The sequence below is a fragment of the Agelaius tricolor genome, unplaced genomic scaffold, assembly GCF_023055355.1.
Source record: "Agelaius tricolor isolate 1412-34295 unplaced genomic scaffold, bAgeTri1.0.p SCAF_25, whole genome shotgun sequence".
Lineage (NCBI taxonomy): Eukaryota > Metazoa > Chordata > Aves > Passeriformes > Icteridae > Agelaius > Agelaius tricolor.
The window spans coordinates 8,265,853-8,290,466 of record NW_027269285.1 but is presented as its reverse complement, the minus strand read 5'-3'; the positions used below and the strand labels follow the sequence as shown (position 1 = coordinate 8,290,466).

At 41.3% G+C, this 24,614-nt stretch overlaps 1 protein-coding gene across 1 annotated transcript in view; it reads right to left on the bottom strand.

Annotated features, from left to right (window-relative positions):
- GTF2I (general transcription factor IIi) overlaps nt 1–24,046 on the bottom strand; it is a 73,610-nt gene extending 49,564 nt beyond the window's left edge. The window contains exons 1-10 of the mRNA XM_071447689.1: nt 23,854–24,046; nt 14,761–14,866; nt 13,294–13,432; nt 5,122–5,256; nt 4,591–4,774; nt 4,371–4,399; nt 3,306–3,354; nt 2,567–2,610; nt 795–812; nt 635–712 (exon numbers count right to left, since the gene is read on the bottom strand). Of these exons, the coding sequence (XP_071303790.1) occupies nt 635–712; nt 795–812; nt 2,567–2,610; nt 3,306–3,354; nt 4,371–4,399; nt 4,591–4,774; nt 5,122–5,256; nt 13,294–13,432; nt 14,761–14,859 (775 nt within the window). The 5' untranslated portion in view covers nt 14,860–14,866; nt 23,854–24,046. The remainder of the gene's footprint in view (nt 1–634; nt 713–794; nt 813–2,566; nt 2,611–3,305; nt 3,355–4,370; nt 4,400–4,590; nt 4,775–5,121; nt 5,257–13,293; nt 13,433–14,760; nt 14,867–23,853) is intronic.
- Between the last annotated feature and the right edge of the window lie 568 nt (nt 24,047–24,614).

Sequence of the window (24,614 nt, the reverse complement as noted above, 5' to 3'; positions counted from 1 at the left end):
ATATCAAGCAGTTTCAAAACTTCTTCAGACCAAACACACACACATGGGTTTGGGATGAAGTTGTTCTTTAGGTCTTTTGGTATTCCTCCTAAAACTTACATGATAGGATGTCGCAGACATCTTTCATGAAAAATCCTTTCTTAGGATTTTTCCTTGTGAGAAGCTGCAGTTTCAGCAACCAAAATAAACAATGGTTATCTGCTGCTGTGGAATGCAACAGGTAGACCCATGATTGGTCTCCTGTGGGTGTTTGGATTTACTGACCACTCATGGCAGAGCTGGCTCTTGCTCTGTCTGAGACACAGATCTTTGTTATTCATTCTTGTCTATTCTTAGCTTAGCTAGCTGCTGAAGAAACCTTTTCCTTTCTATTGCTTTTTAGTATAGTCTAATGTAACATATATCATAAAATAATAAATCAAGCCTTCTGATCATGGAGTCAACATTCTCGTCTCTTCTTCATCCTGAAAACCCTTGTGACCGCAGTCACAATAGGAAATGCTGTATCCTAACAGAGCTAAATAACTGCATGTTTAATGACCAAAAATTACTAAAAAGAGAGGCATGGAGGGACCAACACTTAGGCAAGCAATCCTTTCATGAGATAAACACATATGAAAATTAGTATCATTACCTGGAGTATTAAACTGATAGTAGTTAGGATCATCTCTTTCCTGTTTCATTGTTACTGTTGACAATTTGGAAGAAATTCCTGTAGAAGCAACAAAGGAATCAAATATGGAAACCAATAATAAGCAGATTCTTAAAACAAACAAACAAAAAAAAGCACTCACCATGATCCTCATTGGTCTCTATTAAAAAAAAAAAAGAAAGAAAAAGGAAAAAAATACAAAACATTACACATTTGTTGAGCTAAAACAATGGCAACAAAGTGACCTGCTGGTTTCTTATGTTTCAGTTTGGTCAACCCCAGAAATAATCTAGGATTAAATACCTCCCAACAAACTGGGCTTCCCTGAAGATGCTGTCTCAGATCTGAAGAATATTTTTTAAATGGGCTCTTTCCTCTTTGCATGCTACCACAGGAAAAAAATATATTTTATCACACATTGTGCTAAAAGACCTGGGAAAGCTCCTGTTCATTCTTCTGTGAGAATTACTTAAAATGCCTAAAAACTGCAGGAAATAGTCTGGGACTGACTTAGCAAAAAGTTCATGTTAATGCTTTGTGTATGTAAAAATGGAGGGTGCCTAAACCACAAATTTCAAGTTGTGAAGCACAAATAACAAGAGCAAAAAGCTGAACTACATATGAAAACTTAATTCTAATAAGAAATTGAGCAGTGCAGCTGAACCCAGCAAAAGGGAAAGGCAGCAGTTTATCTCCCAGCACACCAGCTGCCTGGCTGGCTTTAATGGAATTTCCCATGCTGTTATCTCCCAGCACACACCTCAGCATCACTCTGCCACAGATCACAATGCCTTGGGCAATCACCTGCTACCTGCAGAGCAACTTAGCAATGATCTGGCAATCTTTAAATAACAAAGAACACATCTTGTTATTTATGAACTTTTTATTTCTATTTTAGCTGGAAAACGGTCATTTTGTTATTTTCAATGTTTTAGGAATATTAACAAATAAATTCTTCTCTAAATTACATAAAGATAAATTTAGTCTACAATGCTGTCCTAGGGTGATGTTATGATGCTTGTATCCCCATTCACGTGTTCTGTTAATGTTGGATATTCTGTTCTGTACCTTTCAGACTGGCTCTGAAGAGGGAAAGTTTTGTTTTGGTTTTCTTATCAGCCTGGTGGGACACAGAGACTGCAGCTTTTGCTTTTGCTGCTTTTGCTTTTCCTTTGCTCTCTCTCACTCTTGCTTGCTTCGCTTCTGCTTGCTTTGCTCATTAGTTAGTTTAGCTAAACTGTCCAATTTTCTTCCTGGACCATTTCTCCTTTCCTTTTTCTGACCATTTCAAACCTGCTCCACACTGGGACCTGGGAACACCGAGAGTTTGCACCTTGTGGCTGCAGCAGCTGCCCCAGCACTGGAGGGACTGAGAACAGAGCGAGCACCCCCAGAGAGACTTTCTGAATTTGTCATCTCTTTTTAGAGTGGTGTCACCTGGTATTGTTCATTCTGTGTGCTGGGGGTGCTGTGCCTGTTAAATAAACAGGTTCTTTCCACTTCTCTCCAAGGAATCCTTCCCGAACCAGTTGGGGGGAGAGGCCGTGTGGGTTTGCTTTCTGGAGGGGCCCTAATTTGGGAATTCTCCTCCAAATTTGCCCTAAACCAGGACAAATGCATTACAAATTTTTGTAATTTGTAATTTCCCTCTTGAAATGGAAGCATTTGGCTAGGGTTTAATATTTGATAAAAACTCCAACTGAAAAACGGACAGTTTCAAGGAAAGAGATGTTTTTCTGTGTCACCAAGGATGTCTATTTGCTATTTTTCTCTTTTTTTGGAACTTTTTTTTTTCCTGTTTTTGCTTAAGTTCAGTCTTCTAACAGAACTAACAGAATATGGTTTTGGGTGGGTTTTTTTTGGTTTTTTTTTTTTTTTTTTGTCCTGCAAATAAAGGCAAAATTTTGAACATACCAGAATCCTTGCTTGGTTCCGTTTTCACATTAACAGGAGGACAACTATAAAATTAAGCAAATCAAAATCAATGACATTATTAAAAACAAACCTTAGATTTCTGGGAAGTTCTTAAAGCTTGATAGCTTGTTAAGCAAAACCAATCTCTCAGAATTTTTTCTAACAAGAACATAAAATTAAAAACCCCTGCATATTGGCTTATCTGATTTTTTACAACTGAATTGCCAGCAATCTCCTATTCCTACATTTTTTGGAGGCATACCCAATATTCAGATCATGTTTAGCATCTAATGAGAGGCAAACACAGAAGTACAGAAAACTGATCCCTGTTGTCACATTAACAATTTTTTGATATATTACAGATACAGTATCTTCATTTACTAATTAAAAAAAAAAAATCACTTTTTTCAAATCGAGGAGGGGAAGGAAGCAACATTACATCTGTTCTCCCTCACTGCTGTACCATAACACATGGCAAACTTACCCCTGACTAACAGACTGTGAATTAAGAATTGGGCTAATTAAACTAAAGAGAAACTTTACCATTTGTTTAACTTGTAACAGTTTCCTTACAAACAATGATCAAAAATAAGAGAAGACTGAACTTCATGCTTTTTATAATGCCAAGCAAGCAAAAGTTATTCAAAGGTCAGCTGGGCAGAAAAAGCACATTAAGACAAAGATAACAACATGAAAATAGATAGCTGATTTTAAAAATTCTACATTATTTAAAATTCACCTTTCACATGGGGGTATAACTGAACGTGAAGGAGCTGTCACATCAGCTTCTGAAAGTTAAAAGACAATATTTGAATTTCCTGTACTCCATTTACTTTCAACACAAATTGAAAATATAACATTGATTTCACAAAGCAAAAGCCTGTTCACATTTTATAAGCATATGTGCATATTTTCCTTATTCACAGATAATGAAAGATCCCATTAAGCTGTACTGAGACACAAACAGCTTTAGAATGTCACAGCACACTGAAAACCTATCTTGTATTTTGATAGCACTATATTAGTAACAGAATTTCTGTAATATTCCATCTCTAGTCCTCAACCTGAGCATAGGCACACATCTCTAATTTTACTAATGAAGCATCAACTTCTGGCTCTTTCACTTAAGAAATTAAATTTTTCCTTTTTGACCACATTCCCACAGAGATTGCTTCATCATTTTCATAAAACAAATCCCCACACTTCTGTATTTAGCAAGTAAAATAACATGATACCATAAAAGGAGGAGGAGAGGGGATTTCTCCTAAGCTAGAAGTGAATCTCTCTAGAGTTTTACAATACTCACTCTAGCTCAGAGGCTTTCATATATAGAGGCTTTCATAGGAACTACAACACCTAGCCACTTCAGAAGATTAAGTTACTTTTTAAAATTAAATATAAATGCCAAAATCAGCTGGGTAGTGGAACCCAAGCACTAGAAAGTCTTGGCATCTTCTAAAAACTGAAAGCAATCCTTCCTATATTCACTTCTCCTTCTCCTAGGATATTATTCAATTCACATTAAATTGAAATTCAGTATAAGGATGAAGAATGAAACAGAATGGATTTGATCAAGACAAAGAATGAAACAGAATGAATTTCATCTCTAATGAGCTGCTCCTGGCAAATGCATAAATGAAAGGTTATATATAGGAAAGGGCTCCTTATAAGTAAGGCAACTCACAGTCTAGAAATTTCTGCACAGTTTGCCACTTTATTTACATGACCAAATGCTCTACATTTATTGCTACCTAAACTCAAGTTCCAATCTTTTTCTGTTTAGTCTGAATAAGCATTAACTTACCTATCTGTTTCTTTGGTTCTACGAAAGGCCTGTGTGGAAATATGGGAAGAAAAATTCAGTTTTAGCAAAGACATTGTTAATTACTTGGTAGTGTACATTACAGAGAGAATTCCTGTTTAAGAGAAACAGTCTGCAGTGTATTTAATTTAAAATTAAAATTAATTTTACTTAAGTACAAAACCAAATTTGACAGACAAGCACAAGAAAAAGAACAAATAACCTGTTGATACTAAATGAGATCTCTGATTTATTTTCCAAAATCCATTTCAGGGTGGAAACATCATAATTTGATGGATGTTTAAATGTGACTCCTTCAGGCAGGCCCTGCACTATCACAGCAGACTGGTTCCTCTGAATCTCTTCATATGGCACAGGTACTGCCGTTGACTTTCCTAAAGCTTTACCTAGAAAAAAAAGAGGAGTTGTTTTGATGTTGAGACTGCTGAAGTTAGCAAAAGGATGAGTCCCTCACAAAACTTTGTAACTTTGGACAGAACTGCAGCAAAAGCAAAGTGTGGATGCAAATCTTCTCAGAAAACCAAATACTGCTGGCACTAATGTGCACTGTGCAATGATCTCAAATCACATCCCACAAAACACATCACAAAGAACCACTACATGTGTAATTTTCAGAAACAGCTACTAAAAGTTTCTAAAAATAGCAGTGTAGTTGGATGGCTAAGATCATGCAGGTTTTTTCCTCCCAAATGGAATAAAAATTTAAAAATCTAGAAGAATTTAAAGGACCCACCATAGGAAAAGCAGAAAAACTCCTCCACAGACTTTCTAAGAGCCTCCAGCTCCTCAGCATCCAGCGTCTGTCTGTTTACAGCTGGTGTAGTCTTTGTTTTCTGCAGTTCTGGAGGCCTGCCCTCCTCTGTAACACCTGGCAGTTATTTAGAAAAATAAGACAAGCATAAAATAGGAAGTTATTACAAGTGCCTAGTCCCACCACTTTACACTAGAGATTCTCAAGCAGGAAACCTGCCAGGAAATTGCAAGGGTTTACTTGTATTAGAAGCAAATGCACACATCTACGTATGTAAGCAATGAGCAAATTTAAATTTACACCAGAATTGTTATATCCTCACTACAATCTTTGCAAATATCACCCCCTGAAGAACATGAATCACAAATTAAGAGACACATCCAAGAAGGCTTTCTTTGGCATGAAGAGGTTGAAAATACTATTAATCTCACAGGAGGATAATAAAATGCTAAACTGCCAAGAACAAAAGGACCAACAGAGTCACCAAGGAAAAAGTAAAATGCCAGTGTGAAGGGTCCCATAGCTCTCTAGTGCTGTGCATGTCATCTTATGCAGCAGTTCTGTTATGTCCTGGTTTATTTATTCTGTATGTGCTTCACAGAACATTTAACAGAAGGGATCTGACTTTTGCCATGACAGCTCATCTCTTTCAAAGAACATTATTAAGTACACACCTCCTACTGCTGAATAAGAGGAGCTACAAACAAGACATCATCACTCAAACAGAGAAGATTTCAGTCCTACATCTTGTTCTAGTCTCTGAGCAAAAGTCACTGCAAAAGGAGTGAGGAAGTAAGAACACTTCCAGTATTAAAAAGATTAAAAAGCAAACAGAAGCGATGGCTTCGGGTGGCAGCCTTCCTTTCTCATAACTCAATTCTTGCTAAGATTTACTGAGAATCATCCAGCAAAACCAGGGGCAAACAACAGAGATATGCTTGCCTACCTTGAAGGAAAGGCAAGGGAGATCTGTGTTCCTTTGTGCAAGAGCATGATCAGGGCTGAAGCTGTGTCATGACTTCACCACGAGCCAGCACAGCAGTAAGCCTGAAACACTGGGATGTGCATCACCAGGACTGCTGGCATCACAATTCTACACTGACACAAGAAAACAAACATCAGTTTGAACAACTGATTACAAATGGGCTGTGAAATGAGCTGAAGCAGCAATGTTTTTAGTAAAACCACATTTATCATCTTAAAAACTTGTCTCTTCTTTTCAAAGAGAATCTCATCCCTCCTGTGCAGATCATACATCTGCTTCATGCCCTGCAAACCCACCTCCCTGTGACATTTAGTTTGCCAGCTCTTCAGGCCTGAAACTTTTGCATTCTCTGCAGTATGACAGGACCTATCAGAACATGAAAAATAATGCAAAACTGGGATATTGTTATATACCTGTAACACAGGTGCCTAATCAATGACAGCATTTAGGATTTGCCTGTGGACTTGGGATAAGACATCAGCTTCCATTTACAGCTACATCTAATGTAGCTTTTTGAGTGGGCATTTTTCCTATGTAAGAAACTGATTCACTGAAAATGCCTTTACTGCCAGCAGCTGCAGAAAGTGTACCCACACTTTCTAAAAACAATAAACAAACCAAAATCAAGATGACAACACTGCCCCTCTTCATATGAAAATGAAAAGCAGACAGAAAGGTGGAGAAACTTTCTTAACTAGAAGACAAACCCTTATGGGTTTTTTTCATTACATGGTATTTATGCATTTTCTTAAGATCACATTATGCATCTGCCTCCCTAATCCCTGCCACAATCATTGGCTGATTTTAATCAAGACTCACAGACAGCAAGATTTGTAACAGCCCTGCAGAACTGATCAAACCTAGCAGGCATTCACTCCTCTGGCCCTGCTGATGGACACACCAACTCCTGGAGGTTACACAACTTCACAGGCTCTTCCAAAGCCCTTGCCACAATTACTGGAATCCTGAGCAGGATTTGGGCTGCCTCTGGGAGGGGATGCCAAGGACATATGCAACAAGATCTGGTGCAGAAGAGGGATGAGGGGGCTGATTTATGGCTCACAAAAGGTGAGGAATGGTTATATGGTAAAAGAATAGCATTCTGCACAGTTGTGAGCAGCCTGTGGAATTAGTTTCATTACTCTTCTGGATTCAGTAGGACTACAACTACACAACTCTCAACAACCCTCATTTTGCAATGAGAGTCAATATATGCTTAAGTGACTCTTATTTTCCTTGACTCTCTAGATGTTTTGGGGTTCTTTAGAATATCCTTCCCTCCAGGTCTGACAGTCCAGCATACCACTCAGCTGGAAAAGCAATCTCCCAGCTGTCCCCATTCCAAGCAACAAATCCAGCACTGTCCTCATCTCACCAAAGAATAAGAAACAAAGAAATTAAGCTTTAGCAGAAAAACAATCTACTTAACTGAAACTTCCTCAAAAAAAAAGACCTGAAGATGAGATGCTCAATAGAGAACAGCTGGCACAATTTGGTATCTGCAGCTGATAGAGCTCAGGACTCCACTAGCAAAAGAGCTGTAAGTCCCATGGCAGTTAAGGCATCTTAGAACATCAAAAGGTTTTTTATCAGGTGGCTTTCAATCCCTCAGGGAGAGAAAAACAAGAAGTAATTTTAAGAATATGAATGTGACCCCTGCACAGGCATTCTGAGAGGCAACTTAAGAGCAACAACAATCTTGTGACACCACTCCCATACATGTATTTAGTTATTTGTACTTAATGAAAGTTACTGCAAAGAAAGAGGGAAAGTAAATGGGTGCATAGCTAAAAGCATTTTGCTTTGGTTATAATGTCATTCACTCAATTCATCTGTCAGCTTTTTAAGGCCACCCGGCTTTACAGTTCATGAAAATTGGAAAATTTCCTCAAATTAAAGAAAAGTCATTTTCTAATTATCAAAGGATCACTTGAACCACACAAAAAGCAGAATTTAGGGGGCACAAAATTTCAGAAATACTGACTATCTACAGTAAGTTTCTGTTTGTTTTCGACTCTTGAGGGAACAAGATGTGTGTTTTCCAAGGAAATGGGACTGAACTTTCCCCACAGGTTTTTAAACCAGCTGTTAACTTCACACCCCTTGGCTGACTAGGCAGAGACAGAGCATTAAAGCTTTGTGGCAATCAAGCCAAGCAACCTAACTGTAAAAGTTACTCAGGAGGATTCAATGAGACAGAAGCCCAGCTGCAGATCTTCAAGCAGGTCCACAGTAGCCTAGTTTATGGGAAGAATGATTTTACTTGTCTGCAGATGATGGAATACATCCAAGAGCAAATAGGTATTCACATACCAAAAAAACATACTGAGGAGCCAAAGCTGACCAATCTTTCCCACAAAGTCTGTGGAGAACTGCATTCCAGTCATTCTTGGATGTGTTCTTACATAAAGAACACTCAGATTCTGAGCATTTCTGAAACTACAAGAAGTTCTCCCAACCTGTGGCTGGGTGGACATGAAGATACAGGTAGGAAGAGTGGAAGACCCTGGCCCAAAGTCTCCAGCAGGACTTGAAGTCAAACTCGGGCCCATACCAGCTGCACTGTTCAGATCAGTGTGGAAACCCAAGGCCATCAGAAGAAAAAAGCTCCATAAATAAAGGACCTATCCAAGATGAACCACCTACAGGTGCAAGATGGCCCCATCTCAGGCAAATGAGCTCCAAGCCCTGGCACCACCAAAGAAACAAGCAGCATGACTGGGAGAGCTGCCAGAAGTTGCAGAACCAGCAGGACTAAGCTTCTCTGCAACCTACACATTATTGGTGTAGCAGCCAGCAGTGGTGGAAATGCTGGCAGAGGCAACTGGGATTCTTGGAGAAGAATTGTCTCCTTGGCAGATGGGATGGAACACATGGTGCTGGGTAAATATCTTTCAAAGTCCAGAACAGGTGCCTGAAAAGGTGCTTCTGAGTCAGGAAGCTCTTCTGAAAGTTCCCTTTTGACAGGCAAATACAACCTGGGGAAAATAAGGCTTCCTCTGAGTTTTGGGGTTTCTTTGGATGCCTTATCAACTATCTCCAGCTCACATTCAAATGAGAATGAATTGCACAGAGCCCAAGGGAAACTGCCACGATGACAAAGATGAGCATTGAAGAGAACAGCATTCTCCAGATCCCCAGGAGTAAGTCCCCTGTTCAGAATAGCTGATAGCCCACAACTCCAGAGCACTCCAGAGATGCCAATCCAGGCTCTTTATCTTGCCAAGGCCATGCAAGAGGAACTGAGGACCACACAATACACTTTAGCAAGGGACAGCAACTAAAACAAAGAGCTGCTGTTAGAGCAAGATGTACATGATCCTGATTGCTTACAGTGCAGAAGTATCTACATTTGTCCATAAGCTCAGTATGAGCAGGTGCTCAAAGAACATGCTATTTCTGTATACAATACAAATTTACACAGGCCTAGAACATCTGACACTGCAGCTTACCCAAGACACATGTTCTGGACACAAGAACACACAGTTCTACACTGACTGAAACAGTTTATTTCACCATGACATAGGGCTCACAGGGTTATTAAGCAGAGTTCAGAAGAATTAAGCAGAGTTCATTCATTCGTTCTTCATTAAGCAGAGTTCAGAAGAATACATTATCTGACTCACTTTTAAATAATTAACGCCTGTTGACTGGTTTTTTCAACACTTACTACACAACTGTACTAAAAATTTAAAAAGCATTGTTATTATTAATTCCTAATATGCTTTCTTAAGGTAACAAGGTAAATGAGCTATGGGCAGGGCTCCTCCTTGCCCTGCAGCAAGGTGTTAGGGAACCCATGTGGGTCAAAGTCATCATGAATGAAAGCCACAGGAAACCAAACTCCAGTGCTGCTTTCATTATTTTTATCAGTTCTATAACTGATAAAAATATTATCAGTTTATCAGTTATTTTTATCAGTTCTATAACACTAAAAAGTGTACATGCTACTTCCTTCATAAACCTCATAAATATATTTCATCAGTTTAGCCCACTAAATTATACTCGTTAATTTTAAAAAAGCAGCGGGTTTGAAGCCTGAGCCCTGCAAATTCTGAAAATGCTTCATACGCTACTCAAATTACACAAAGGAACTGTGAAAAATGTAGAAATAAAGACTGAAGATATGTGCTGGCTTGCACAGAGTCAGATATAACCAGAGGTGTGCTTAGTAACTAGAATTCTGTTTCCATATTTAAAGAAATATGAAGATACTCATAAGGTATGAGGAGGTAATTCTCAATATTGTCAACACCACATGCTCCAGGGACTGACATCACAGATGAATTTTTAAAGGTTTAATTCTAACAGCAAGATAAGAATCTCTTAGAAGCCTTTATCAGTCTAAAATAACAAGAAGGACTCAAGTCTCACTTGTTAAATATACAAAGAGCTGTGTCCTTCTGGATTCTTACAAAACACCTATTAAAATCTCAACTACCACTGCCTATTGCTCACTTTCATACTCAACTGAAAAAACAATGCAACAAGGAACTGTTGCATTTAGAGCAAAAGATACTACACTACAAACTTCATCCAGACTGCAAAGCTGCCAAAGGCAGTGATTGAATCAGCATCACCAGGAATATGTACTGCTATTACTTCTAAAAATTGTTGTTCTGAAGTAATGCTTTCTAGAATTATCAACATCATTCTCAGGGACAAAAGAAAACTGCTTCCAGCATCAAAACTCCCCTGAAAGCATGGGAGATGTGCACTTAGTGAAACCATGAAAGCAATGACTGACTATAGGTGACCTTGTTCAGACAGATCTACACCATAATGTTCTGCAAGAATCATAATGGAAATACTGTTTTCAAAGTTAATATTCTTTAATCCTATCAGCCTGACAGCACAAAAACACAGCCCAAGAACAAGTATCTTATAACTGGAATACAGCAAAAGGTGAGGATTATCAAAACTGATGTAGGATTTAAACACAGGCATGCATCTACAGAAACAACATCTCATACAGCCAAGTACAAGCATGGATGAGAAGCCAGTGCTTCCCACAGTACAAAATCTGAAACAGAGATCTAGCCAGGAGATCAAACAGCAAATCCCCATAATTTCAGATTCCCTTCTAAAAGATGTGTCCAGTACACAAAGTTCCTGGCATATCAGGGCCCATGATACCACTGGACTGGCAATAAAACATAGTACTGGAATGTCAGGGAAGTCCTTTAAGCAACAAAAACAAGACAAAAAAGCAAACAAGTGAAAAACTGAACTCCCTCCCCAGTACTCAGATAGCAGTTTTCACAAACAACAGTATACAAAGATTGTCCCTGTAAAAAAATGAAAAAAAAAAGAAAAAGAAAAAGAAATTGATTCATCTTATTCTTGATTCCTCAATCAGGTAACAATTCTACATTTTGGTATCAGTGATCTGTTACAACCCAACACTGACTTTCCTTGGAGTAAATATGTGCACAGAAAGTCACTGTCCATGCCAGTAGGACCAAAAAAATTAAAAATCCAGACCCCTACTGTCTTAGGGGTCTGCTGGGGGTGTGTGTTCTGTCCCCATGTGTCAGGGCTGGGGCAGTTCTCTGCTGCTCTTGGGGCAGTTTTTTCTTGATCTCTCCCCCAGCCAATCCTCCCTGCAGGAGATCTCTGCTGTCCATGGCCACTGAGTGTCCCTGCAGGGCTGATCCAATTCCAGCATCCCATGGGGAGATGCTGCATTGCCCAGGGCAGGAGCCAAGCATTCCTACCTGGATCCAATGTGAGCCTGGCACAGCCCAGCAGCCTTTGCCCAGGGCATTGCCAGAGGAGCAGCTTCTGCTGCCCTGCATGGCCAGAGGGAGCCCAGGCCCATCTGCAGCAGCCCTGGAGCTGCAGAGGAAAACTCCCCCCTTGTGCAGGATCCCTGCTCCAGCAGAGCCACAGCTGGCACTGCAGGAGGGCTGAGCCCCCATGGGATGGGGCTGTGCCACCCCCTGACACACAGGGGACAGGGACTGCTCTGATTCTATCAATGGTTTGTTTTCTTTTTTGTACTATTGCATTTGTATTTTTAATTTTCCTAGTAAAGAACTGTTATTCCTAATCCCATATCTTTGCCTGAGAGCCCTATAATTCAAAATTACAATAATTCAGAGGGAGGGGGTTTACATTTTCCATTTTAAGGGAAGCTCTTGCCTTCCTTAACAGACACCTGGCTTTTTCAAACTAAGACACCTACCACAAACAACTGACCTTGAGACAGAGCCTCCAAGATAATTCCAAGAAGCAAAAGTATTTTTGGGAGTAAGTCTTTCTGTTACACACCAAATGCAGTTGCTTTCCAAGCAGTATTTAACTTGACAACAACTTGACAGTTTCTTAAACTCCTCCTCAGACTGATTCTTTTATCATACCATACCCCTGACCTCCATCTTATCTCTTTCTCTAGGCAAATAATTTTGTTATTCATTAGGCAGTATCCATCACCAACAGTTTCCTAAATGAGTGCATCAATGTTCCCCTAAATCATCAATGAATCTTTGAAACCTATCCCTAAAAACACTGTCCTCTGTGAATGAATCAATGAATCGAGTTTTTTGAACACTAAAGTTCCACTGTTTTACAGTAAAAATTAAATTAAACAAAAAGCACACCCTAGAGGTACTTTAAACAGTACAAAAATAATGCAGATGTAATTTTAAGTCATTATGGCACAGATGGGTACTTCTGTCCATTAAATCAGAGTGATATAAAATAGCTACATGAAAAAACACTATCTAGTCAAAACTGTGCATCTGCTTTAGTAAAGCATGAGATGATCTCAAGAACCAGGACCACCTGAGCTGACATAAGTACTTCTCTATCTGTTCACTGCCCTCCTCAGTCTTCCTGAGTGGAAAAAAAGTTTGGAGGAGAGGATACAAAGCAAAATTAACACACACACTAGGAAATGCAGATGTATTATAAGGGCAGACTGTCTAATACTGCTTATTGTACTAGTTTTCATATTATCTAAGAAAACATGAACACTTCCAGCCATTGTAGAAATAACACTACAAACAAGACCACTGTTACTGCTCATTTTACAGCTTGATTTGCATTAGCCAATATAATTGTAGCATGCAGCCATGACAGACAGAATTTTGCTCCCAAAATTATTAATATTATGCAATACACATTATGCAGATTGTGACATACAAAAATAAAACATTGAAACTTACAGTATTCCATAAAATCCGTCTTAAAATCTTCCCTAGAGTTGACAAAGGCTTTTCCTCTCTCAGTTCCAACAACAAAAACATTTCTTGCAAATACACCAATACAGGCAATTTCTGCCTTGGATTTGGAAAGTTCTTTACACTATAAAAAGAAAAAAATAAAAAGCTTTTATTACCATAGTGAAGATACAGTTAATAAAAATGTATGTGATATCATGTAAAACAGTTATTATACTGCTGCCAGCATCCACCCTTCAGAAGGTACTGGGAGCAACATAACATCAGCCAGTAGCAAAGCACAATTTACACATCTGGAATGCTTTTTATCACAAATCTTAAAAGCATTGTAGATTCATTAGCAAATGAAGACCTTGTACAGACTCAGAGACTGCATTGTTTTTAATTAAAACCATTTATGCCATTAATCCACGTTAAATTCCCACTTCCATGTTAATCACACTGAGTGTCTTACTCCAACTTTCAACAAAGCATGCAGAAGTTTTGTGTATTCCCAGCACATTTGTCACACACCATCCTCTGCTCAGAGAGGTGTGGCTGCAAGCAGGATGGCTCCCTGTAGTCTGCCCTGTGCTGTCTGCTGGGCCCAGTGCCCCCTGAATGGAAGGATTGCACCATCCCTGCAAACACCTACATGTGTTCTGCCAGGAGAAATCTCTGGCAAGAATTAAGGCAGGAAGCCTATGGAGAGAACAAGAAGCCAAGAAAACTGGTGAGATGACCAAGTAGTAATCACAGAGGGTCAGTCTCTCCTAGGAACTAAATCAGAGTTTGTTACAACCTATAAAAACACTAACAGCTCAGCATGGGAGGAGAAAGTAACACAAAGACTTTAAGAGGCAATGGGATAAAAGACTTGCAATATATTGTCTTATAATCATTCCTCTTGAAGCTTCACTGCTAAAAAGAAAACTCTCACTTATCATTTAAAAATCCCAATTTTAAATAAACAAATCTTGGACAGTGCCTCAGTTTCAAGGAAATGGGACAGGCATTTCCACTCACATAAACACATTTCCACTCAACCATAAACCCCACCACACAATTTAATAACTTCTAAAAAACAGATGATATGCCAACAAGAAGTGTTTTCTGAACAAGTTTTGTTGAGTTTCTACAGCAGCTGCAGACAAGGCATTAGCCTCAAAACCATTTATTCACTCTACACTACATATGCAAAGACCAGAACATACTCTTGCCTCTCAACCACACTGTACCAAAGCAATCAACAAATATTTCCCATTTATTTCACAAAATAATTTTTAAACAAGAACAAGATCACTGATAGCATGATTTATCACAAGCAAAGATACAATTACAGCTGGCTGGACAACACACATTACAAATACAACAATCCACCTTCCCTGCTGCCCAGTGGGAAGCAATCTACTGATGTAATCCTGCAAATACCAAGACACATTTATCATGCCAAAACTTAACTTCTTTACTAACCATTGACTCAAGTCCTGACATGAGGAATGTAACCACCATTCTGCTTTCCAAGGATTCCTCATCATGGATGGATGTTGTTGTTCCAAGAATTTGAGCCATTTTCCTCCTGTAAAACGAAAGGAAAAACCCTTTTCAGATACATACAACAGTGAAAAAAAACCAAAACCTCTCTTATGCAAGCAAAGAAAAAAATAAATTCAAAATCCCATAGAACACAGCCCACTGCACACAAGCAACCAAACAAATAGGTAAATTAACAGGAGAAAGTGTATGCTCTTCTTTTCATGCTTCCTGCTGTTTCATCCAAAGCTGGAGCTAAACATAAGATAAAATGTTGTATCATGATCTGGCCAAAAACTATCTGTGCCCAGAAAAATGCATTTTAACAGATTAGCTGAATTTACATTGATTTTTCTTTCTTAGCATGTCTAAATAAACACAGCATCAAACACTGGCATTAACAAACAAATGACAAGGTATAATTATGACACAGGTATGAGAACAACCCTTCCTTATAACTATGATAGCCTAGCTCAAAACAAACACCACCCTGCCCCAAAATCACAACCTGAAGACTACAGTATCAATAACCAAAATGTGACTTTCTTATTTGCATATTTTTCAGTTGTGGGATTAACTCAAAACTGAGTAGTCTCAAGTAAGGTGCTAAAATTAATTCCTAAATTTCAGCACCCTTTCTTTCTGTAGATCATCCAGGAGATTTTCGACTTATTTAAAACATAAGTAATAATCAAGATTTGTTTATGCTTCTGTTGGCAAAATTGTTGATACAACACTGATATGTGAGAATGAAGTTTCAGCAGCTTCTAAGAGCACATTTTTCTAAAGTACTTTATAAGCATTTGTATCCCACAATAAACTTGGATTCTTTGCCCATCACCCTGAGTCCCCATCTCTCTCTCTTCACTGCCAATAGTGGCTTTTCTTCATCCTGGAACTGATCAAACCTGCTCTGGACACAAAACCCAGGAGAACACTGGGAGCTCACACCTGTGGCCCACCAGGGCCAGGACGTGGCATTTTCCAGTGCATAAGAGACTGAGGGAGCTGAGCTACCCCTCATGACTTTCTGAATTTGCCATCCCTTCAGAACAGTCAGAGGTTTTATATTTAAAATTAAATGTTTAATATTATTCATTTTAATATTTAATTTAATATTATTTATTTTTTATGTTTAATATTATTCATTTTTTATGCTTGTGAATACTTTGCTTGTTAAATAAACTATTTTTTCCACTTTTCCCCAAGGAAATCTTTACCTGAACCACTAGTGGGAGGGGTTTGAGTCTGCTTTCTGGAGGGACCTTTTTGGAGCTTCCTCCCAAATTTGCCCTAAACCAGGACAAATACATTTTTTGGTGCCCAACGTGCGGCTTGAGAAAGTGGAAAAACCTTGTATTGCTTGCATTTTGGTTGTACTTATTCTGAATTGGAATAAAGCAGTCAGTAGCCATATTGCTTGAATTGATAATGTCTCTCTGGGTGGAAGCCTTCATGTATCTCTGGTCCTCAGATTTTTTTTGAGTTTTTAATACCTTTCTGGCCCCTAGGTTTATTTTCTGTATCTGGAGATACTTCCAGTATTGTCCCTACATAGTTTTTACAGTAGAGAGGCACAGATTAGAACAGCTATTTTGCTTGGCATGGTGATATTTATTTATAGGGAGTTTGGAAAGGTACTGGAGTTTGTTCCAGATCAGTATATATACATATATATATATATATATATCTAATTTAAAATTATACATAAAAATATTATGTATAATATATTTTGTTATGTATATGTGTCTCAGTTTGAAAGACATGTGTCTGCCAAGGAAGGTGGGAACCTCCCTTGGCATGGAGAGCATGACCCTCCTTCCATCCAAATTATTATAACTCTGAAATTAAGGAGCTTTCAGGCAAAGATATGGGAAAAGCAGTATCAGTTCCTTACTAGTATATATGTGTATAACAAGGCAGACAAGCAAACACAGCAGCAGCAAGAAGCAGAGAGCACAAACCCAGCCCAGCCTTGTCTGGGCAGCAGAGAGAAGGGCGCCCCCTCCTTTGGTGCAGTTCCAGGCACGGCCAGCAGGGGCGCTGCTGGCTCCCGGCGGGCAGGGCGGGTGCGGGGTTGTTGCCTCTGAAATACCGAGCACGCTAAGGACAGGAAATTTCCTGTTTACATGCTCTACTTTATAGACATACTCGTTAATTTTCCCAGAATAAATATATATATGGTAATATTTTCCCCCAAATCATTAACATATTTTTTCTATCCTTTATGCATGCATTTTCCTGTCCTGGGGGTCTTTTTGGTGACCTCAAAGTCATACTGAGCGCTCAATGAACTGGTAGAAGTTGGAACAGCCAGGCTGGCTGTGTTCCAGTTCTTCTTACAGAATGAGCATTGTGCAGTTCCAGCACATCCAACAGCACTGATCCAGCATTGAGTCACAAGAAACCAGCAGCATTTTGGTAGAGGAGGATGAGGCGTGGGGGAGAGTTCATCACACAGCTGAGACCTTCCCAAAACCAAGGATAACTAATTCCATTTTTTTCTAGGTAATTTTATGGTAGTGAGCACCGTGACTTTTTAGTCAGCCTACATGACCTCCGATACTATTAAGAGCAATTAAAAGAGTAAAACACAATTCCAGCAGCTGCTATTTGAAGTGTCCTAGTGCAGCACCTAGGCATTCATACATTATATGGGAATCATGTAAACAAAATGAAATATTAATCACAGCACACCTGACCATCTGATAATTCCTGTCTTTACCAGTATAATTTTATTTACTTAGTCAACATGATGATCAGACTAAGAATTACTTTAGTTCTGTGTATCCATCGACACACAGAATATTTGAGAAGTGAATTAATTTAATCTAAACTCTACTGACACATTTTTCAGAGAGAGAAATTGCTGTCCTCACCAGTGCAAGCCATTACTTTGTATTTCTATGTACGGTCAAGTACAGCAAACTAAAGACTCAGATTTAAAGACAAACAAAACTTTTTAATTTTTTCTCACAAAGAGCTAATCCAACACTAAGCATCCATTCACATTCCATCACCTTGGGGAAAAAAAACATCATCTGGTCAGTTTTCAGATGCGAGCACCTTTGCATGGTGGCTTCATGCAGTCAAGCACCCTGTGTCACCTCATTGGAGTACAGCTGCCTGCCACAGCACACACCAGGGCACTGACTGAGAAACCAACCATCCCACCACTCCTCAGCAGTAATGGTCACTTTGGTCACTTTGTTGTATTTGCCCAATTATCCCATCAGCAAAAAAAACAAACAATATTAGAGGTAGCAGCAGTTTTAATTGAACAGCTTAGAAAATATATAAAATCAGATACACTTGAAATATTGACAATATAATCTGGTTAAAATAAGGGGTAATTTCGTTCCAATAACAGGGCGTAAGCAAAACAAAATAACCACGGGGGTACAGAGTGCAGGATCCTTGGACCCCTGCCACTCATGTATGAGCTTGTCAAGCTAAAATTACCCCTTAGGTGCCCTGTGTCAATGCCATCTCCTCCCAGTTTTGATTCATCACACTCCTACCTCTGCCCTCATCACCACCTTTACCACACAGGCTCCACCACTCTTTTTGGTGGTCCCACCACCTTTTTGGGGGTTGTCTCTGATGAAGGCTCTCCTCTTCCTCTATGTCCTTCAACTCACCCTTGGGTTACACATGTGCACCAAGCTAGTACAATGTAAGCCAAAACTAACATAATACTACATTTAAGCATCAAAGCAATAAATCTCTTATAACTAGCATTTTCCTGGGACCCAGCCAGATTTTCCTTTCTTTCTGTTAATTTTTAGTAACTGTTATCTCTTGCTTTTTTCTACCTTGAACATCTGCAGGAAAAGGGGGGATGGAGCCTCTCCTCTCCCTTTCTTTCTTGGCATTACACTTTTTAACTCTTTTATTATTTCCAAATATTAATTACTGAATCCATATTAATTACTGTTTCAATTTCATCAGCACGAATCATACCTATTTACCACAACTTCATTCCTTCTGCAGCTCTCTCCCTTGTTCTTATTATTACATTGAACCAAATGAACCAGAACACTGATTTCCATGGAACTAATTACACATGTTCTTCCTCACATTAAAGGAAGAACATTGGTCAATCCTATTACGAGGGTCTCTTCACCCAGAAAGAATAGTCCAGGGACCAGAAATAAAAGTCAACTCAACAAGCCAGAGTTTGGGAATGTGTCAGAAAATTACAAATATACAATCTTTTCAGAGGAACACAAGCTTCAATCAAACCTCTATGAAAAGGTTTCATGTCCTGATGGATAAGGAAAAACTGTGGTACCTCAGTTGTCCCTAGGGCCCCTATAGTAGGTTGCTTAGGAGACAAACTTTTATGCCATCTAATTTACATAACAGAATTTCAAGTCTATTTTTTTAGTTTAGTTACTGTTTCCTTTAAAATGCTTTACTGGATTTTGTTATCTTAAATGTGAAGTTTAAGTTAAACAAGCAGAAAAGAATACAAGATATATTTACAAAAGGAGTCTAAAAGTTGTTCCACATTGTGAGATACTGACTGAAAGACTTGTACAGTGACAACTCAGCTAAATGATTAGCTTGCAGGGGCAGCTGCACTCATGAAATAGTCACCATGCAGATGTTTCTCTCAAGCACTTCACATATCAAACCTTGGGTAGAAGAAGACTGCAAACATGCAAACAAAAAACTGGCTACCCAAAATATTTTGTGATTGAAAACATTGTTGTGAAGCCAAGAGAGGCTAATGAGGGTATATGTCCATGTAAGTGTACAACTATATGCCAACCTCTCTTTAACACCAGGCTAACAGGCTTCTGCAGCAATTCTTTGTTGTCAGCTGCAGCTGTTCTTTGCTGGTGGCTGTGTTGTTGCACACAGGGACACTGATAGGGGAAACTTGTATGTTTATGAAAATTCAGAATTTTAGAAGCATATAATGTACTTAGGTGGGAGGAGGAAAACAGAAATATATACAGATTAGTTAGCAAGTTTGCAAAAAGTACAGAACAAGGCTTGTAACAGGAATGCAACTTGTTACGTAGAAACAACTTGTAACAGAACACAAAATAACATAGTTGCTATGTAAAGACCATAAAAATAAGAAAACCCAGTAAAGCAAGACTCAGGTATTACTGAAACCCATAAAGCAGAACCCAAATCAGCCAAGACCAGGCTCCTGGCTTTGGCCAAGACAAAGTGACCTGGGAGAAAGTCAAACCTCCTGCATTTGTGCAGAAGAAGTCAAGCAACAAACACAGAGAAAGAAGACCCTACTTCATCAAGAAGACCCTTGCCCAAGACCTCCAAGGGGCAAGGCACCACAAAAACTATAATATGAAGTGTAAGGAGGCAGAATGGGCAGGGAGGTGTGGGCTTGGGAGATCAATGTGTATTTAAACCTGAAACCTGTCTCACCAGGTACACATGTATGGAGGAAACATGCCCCACATGTCCCAGCTGGTAATAACATACCTGCTTTACAATTCTAAGTGTAAAGTCCTTATTCACCAACTCACCACTAAGATGATTAGACAGATGGAACAACTCACCTATGAGGAAAGGCTGAAAGAATATATTTTTGCATAAATATTTATAGCAAAATAAAGGGTAAGACCAATCTTTGTTCCCTACTGGATGCCAAAGAGAACTTAGTAACTGCAGATAAGGAAAAGGTGGAGGTGCTCAACGCCTTCTTTGCCTCAGTTTTTAGTGGGAAGATGGCTCATCCTCAGGACAACTGTGCTCCTGGGTTGGTAGGTGGTGTCAGGGAGCAGAATGATCCCCCTGCTGTCTAGGAGGAGGCCATCAGAGGACTGCTGAGCCACTTGGATGTTCATAAATCTATGGGCCCAGATGGGATCCACCCCAGGGTGATGAGGGAGCTGGCAGACGAGTTTGCAAAGCTGCTCTCTATCCTTTACCAGCAGTCCTGGCTCACTGGTGAGGTTCCAGACAACTGGAAGCTGGCCAATGTGACACCCATTTACAAACAGAATGGGAAGGAAGATTCTGGTCATTATAGGCCAGTTAGTCTGATCTCAGTACCCCGTGAGACAATGGAACAGTTTGAGCATCATATTGAGCAGCATCACACAGCACTTACAGCATGGCCAGGGTATCAGACCCAGCCAGCATGGCTTTAGGAGGATAGGTCATATTTGACCAACCTGGTCTCTTTTCATGACCAGGTGACCCTCCTGGTGGATGCAGGAAAGGCTGTGGATGTTGTGTACCCTGACTCCAGCAAGGCCTTTGACATTGTGTCCCACAGCACACTCCTGGAAAAGCTGCAGCCCATGGCTGGGACAGGAGCACTCTGTGCTGGGCTCAGACCTGGCTGGATGGGCCCAGAGAGTGCTGGTGAGCAGTGCTGCATCCAGCTGGCAGCCAGGCACCAGTGGTGTCCCTCAGGGCTCTGTGCTGGGACCAGCTCTCATCAATGTTTTTATTGACGACATGGATGAGGGGATTGAGTCTTTCATTAGTAAATCTGCAGGTGACACCAAGCTGGGAGCCTGTGTCGATCTGTTGGAAGGTAGGAGGGCTCTGCAGAGAGACTGGAACGGTTGGAGGGATGGGCAGAGTCCAATAGGATGCAGTTTAATAAATCCAAGTGCCCAGCCCTGCATTTTGGCCACAATCACTCCCTGCAATGCTCTGGGCTGGGGATGGTGTGGCTGGACAGTGCCCAGGCAGAAAGGGACCTGGCGGTGCTGGTCACCAGCGACTGACCATGAGCCAGCAGAGTGCCCTGGGGGCTCAGAAGGCCAATGGCTCCTGCCTGGATCAGGAATGGTGTGGCCAGCAGGAGCAGGGAGGTCATTCTGCCCCTGCACTGGGCACTGCTGAGGGCACACCTGGAGTGCTGTGTCCAGTTCTGGCCCCTCAGCTTGGGAAGGACCTTGGGACGCTCGAGTGCGTCCAGAGGAGGCAACGAGGCTGGAGAGGGGCTGGGAGCACAAACCCTGTGAGGAGCCACTGAGGGAGCTGGGGGTGCTCAGCCTGGAGAAAAGGAGACTCAGGGGTGACCTCATCACTCTACAACTCCCTGAAAGGTGCCTGTGCTCAGCTGGGGCTGGGCTCTCTCCAGGCAGCACTGACAGACCCAGAGGACACAGCCTTAAGCTGCACCAAGAGAAATATAGGTTGGATATTAGGAAAAGTTTCTTACAGAAAGGGTGATAAAATACTAGAATGGTCTGCCCAGGGAGGTGGTGGAATCACTGCCCCTGGATGTGTTTAAAAAAGGACTGGATGTGGCACTGGGTGCCATTGTTCAGTTGACATGTTAGGTCATGTGTTAAAACTCTCTGATCTTGAAGGTCTCTTCCAACATTGTGATTCTGTCATTGGGATTGGTCAGTCTGGAGAAAAGAAGGCCTCAAGATGACCAAACTGCGGCCTTCCAGAACCTGGAGGTAGCCTACAAAAGACCTAACCAGGGAATTTGAACAAGGGCCTGGAGAGACAGGACCAGGAGGAAGGGCTTCACACTAGCAGAGGCCAGGGTTAGACTGGATATTTTAAGGATGGTAATGCTTATATAAATAGCTTGAGTTACAAAATATCAACATAATATAATCTGTCTATATAATCTGATATCAAAGTAACCTGAATCATAGCTTTTTGTATCCATATAACCTGATACAAATAATCTTCTATACAATGTAACAGCTAGTAAATGGTTAACTAGTTGCTGAACAATTAATAGGCAAAAAAGAAGAAAAAACTCACCAGGTAGATAGCTTTAGAGATACACAAGCATAGTGCTAATGAGAAATCAGCAAATGTAAAGCAAATTAGCCATGAAACAAAGCATTTAGGACCAGACAGGGCAAACACCATAACTGCACCAAAGACAAAATTGAAAAGTTCAGGTGTGAAGAAGACCTTGGAAGCCTTCATCAAAGACCCTCTGTAAAAAAAACATTTTTACGATTCTTGTCAATTGGAAATGGAATCAGCAAATTCTCGTATCTGCTGTATCAAAAATGGATGTATTCCCTGGAATAACTACAAAAAACGGTTTTGGAACTTTCTGACCAAATAGCCAAATAAAGCATCAAACAAGAAAATAGAAGAAGTATAGTAAAGAGATGAAGTAGCCAAACAACTGATGCTTAGAATAAAAGAGAGGAAGTTGCGGTACAGCTGAGGGATATTGTGACAAAGTGACTAAATGTTTATGTATAATAAAAAGCTTGGTGCATTTGTATCAGACTAAAATTATATAGAAGACACCAGTGAAAGGCCTCCCTCCAGATGACCACAAGAAGGACAGGAAGCCAAGGACCACCTGGAAAGATGAAATTGCTGATCCCAGCTTATTGATATTTGCTGATTCGGACTAACACAAGAGCGATGGAAAATGCTTTGCAGACTTAAAAATAGTATATATACTTTGTCAAAATTGTAAGTGGCACATGCCGTTAGTGGAGCAGTGACTCCCCAGCCACCCAGCGCCACTTGCTAGCTTTCTTTAAAATAAGATAAAAAAACAGAATTCAGTTTGGCTATTGAAATTTTACATCACCCCGACGACCCTCGAACTGGGGACACACATGGGTAGCACAAACAAACCATCTAATAACCATGAGTTCATACCATGCAAATTACTTCCGGCGTGCATATCACGTTGTTATGTTAGTAGCACTAAGCAATACTTACTGTATAAATACGCCACAGCCCTTGCCAAGGGTGGGTGGGTTAGCCGGAGGAACCCTGCTCACCACGGGCAGGCCGGGCCAGGCTCCAGCACTGCCATTTACAGCCCTGGCTCCGCCCCTTCCCTTCCGCGCCGACGGCCGCCGCCACGCGCACGGCTCGGGCATGCGCGCGCCGCCCCGCCAGCCAATGGGAGGCGGCGGCGCGGCGACAGCGCCCCCTCCTGCCCGCGGCGGAGCGAGCGCGCCCCCCCGAGCGAGCCGCGGCCGCGACCGCCGAGCCCCCCTCAGCCCCTCACAGCGCCGCTGCCTCCGGGACCGCGCGTCACGCTCCGTCCCTCGCCCCACCCCGCCGGCCCCGGGCCCGCCTCCCACTCACCCGCGCCGGGCGCAGGTAGCCCGGTTCCTGTGGCTGGAGACGCCGCACGGCTGCGGGAGGAGCGCCGGGGCAGCGGGGGTTTTTCCGCGGGCTCTCGGCGCTGCCCGAGCGGCCCCGCTCCTCGCGCGCGGTGTCGGGGCGACCCCAGCGCCGCGCCGGGCGGGGGACGATTGGCTCGCGCAGCCGCGGCGGCGCAGGCGCTCGCGGGGGCCGCCGGGAAGCGCAGTCTGCGGGCCGCAGCTCCCGCCGGGCGGCGCGCCAGGGGCACGGGCCGGGCGCGCCCACCGCGCCCTCCCTGCGGGCCCCGCCGGCACCCGGGGGGCGCTGGGGCCTCGGCACATGCCCCTGCTGGCTCCGAGCGGCCACGCTGGACACCCAGAACTGCCTCCAGAACCAGCGATGGGAGCAACAGCCTCCACCAGCAGGGAGCCTTGCTTAGGGTTAGTCATGACCTTCATAGCAAATAAGTCTTTTATTTCGTTTTCAAAGGCGTTAAGCACAGTGAATACTTATCTATGAGATCTTTTTTCCTGGCTAAAAAGAGTCAAGTGTTTTTTTCTGACATCACTATTCCTTTTCTTTGAATTTAGGTTCAATGTAGTAAATGTGGATGGAAAGTTTTCCATTCAAAGCAAAATGCTATACTTCATAATTTGATCCCCATTGAAAATACTGCAGCAAAAACCGAGAGATTTTAAATCAAACGACCACGTTCATAAATAACATTATTTACAGTATGTAGACTCCCAAAACTGCTGATG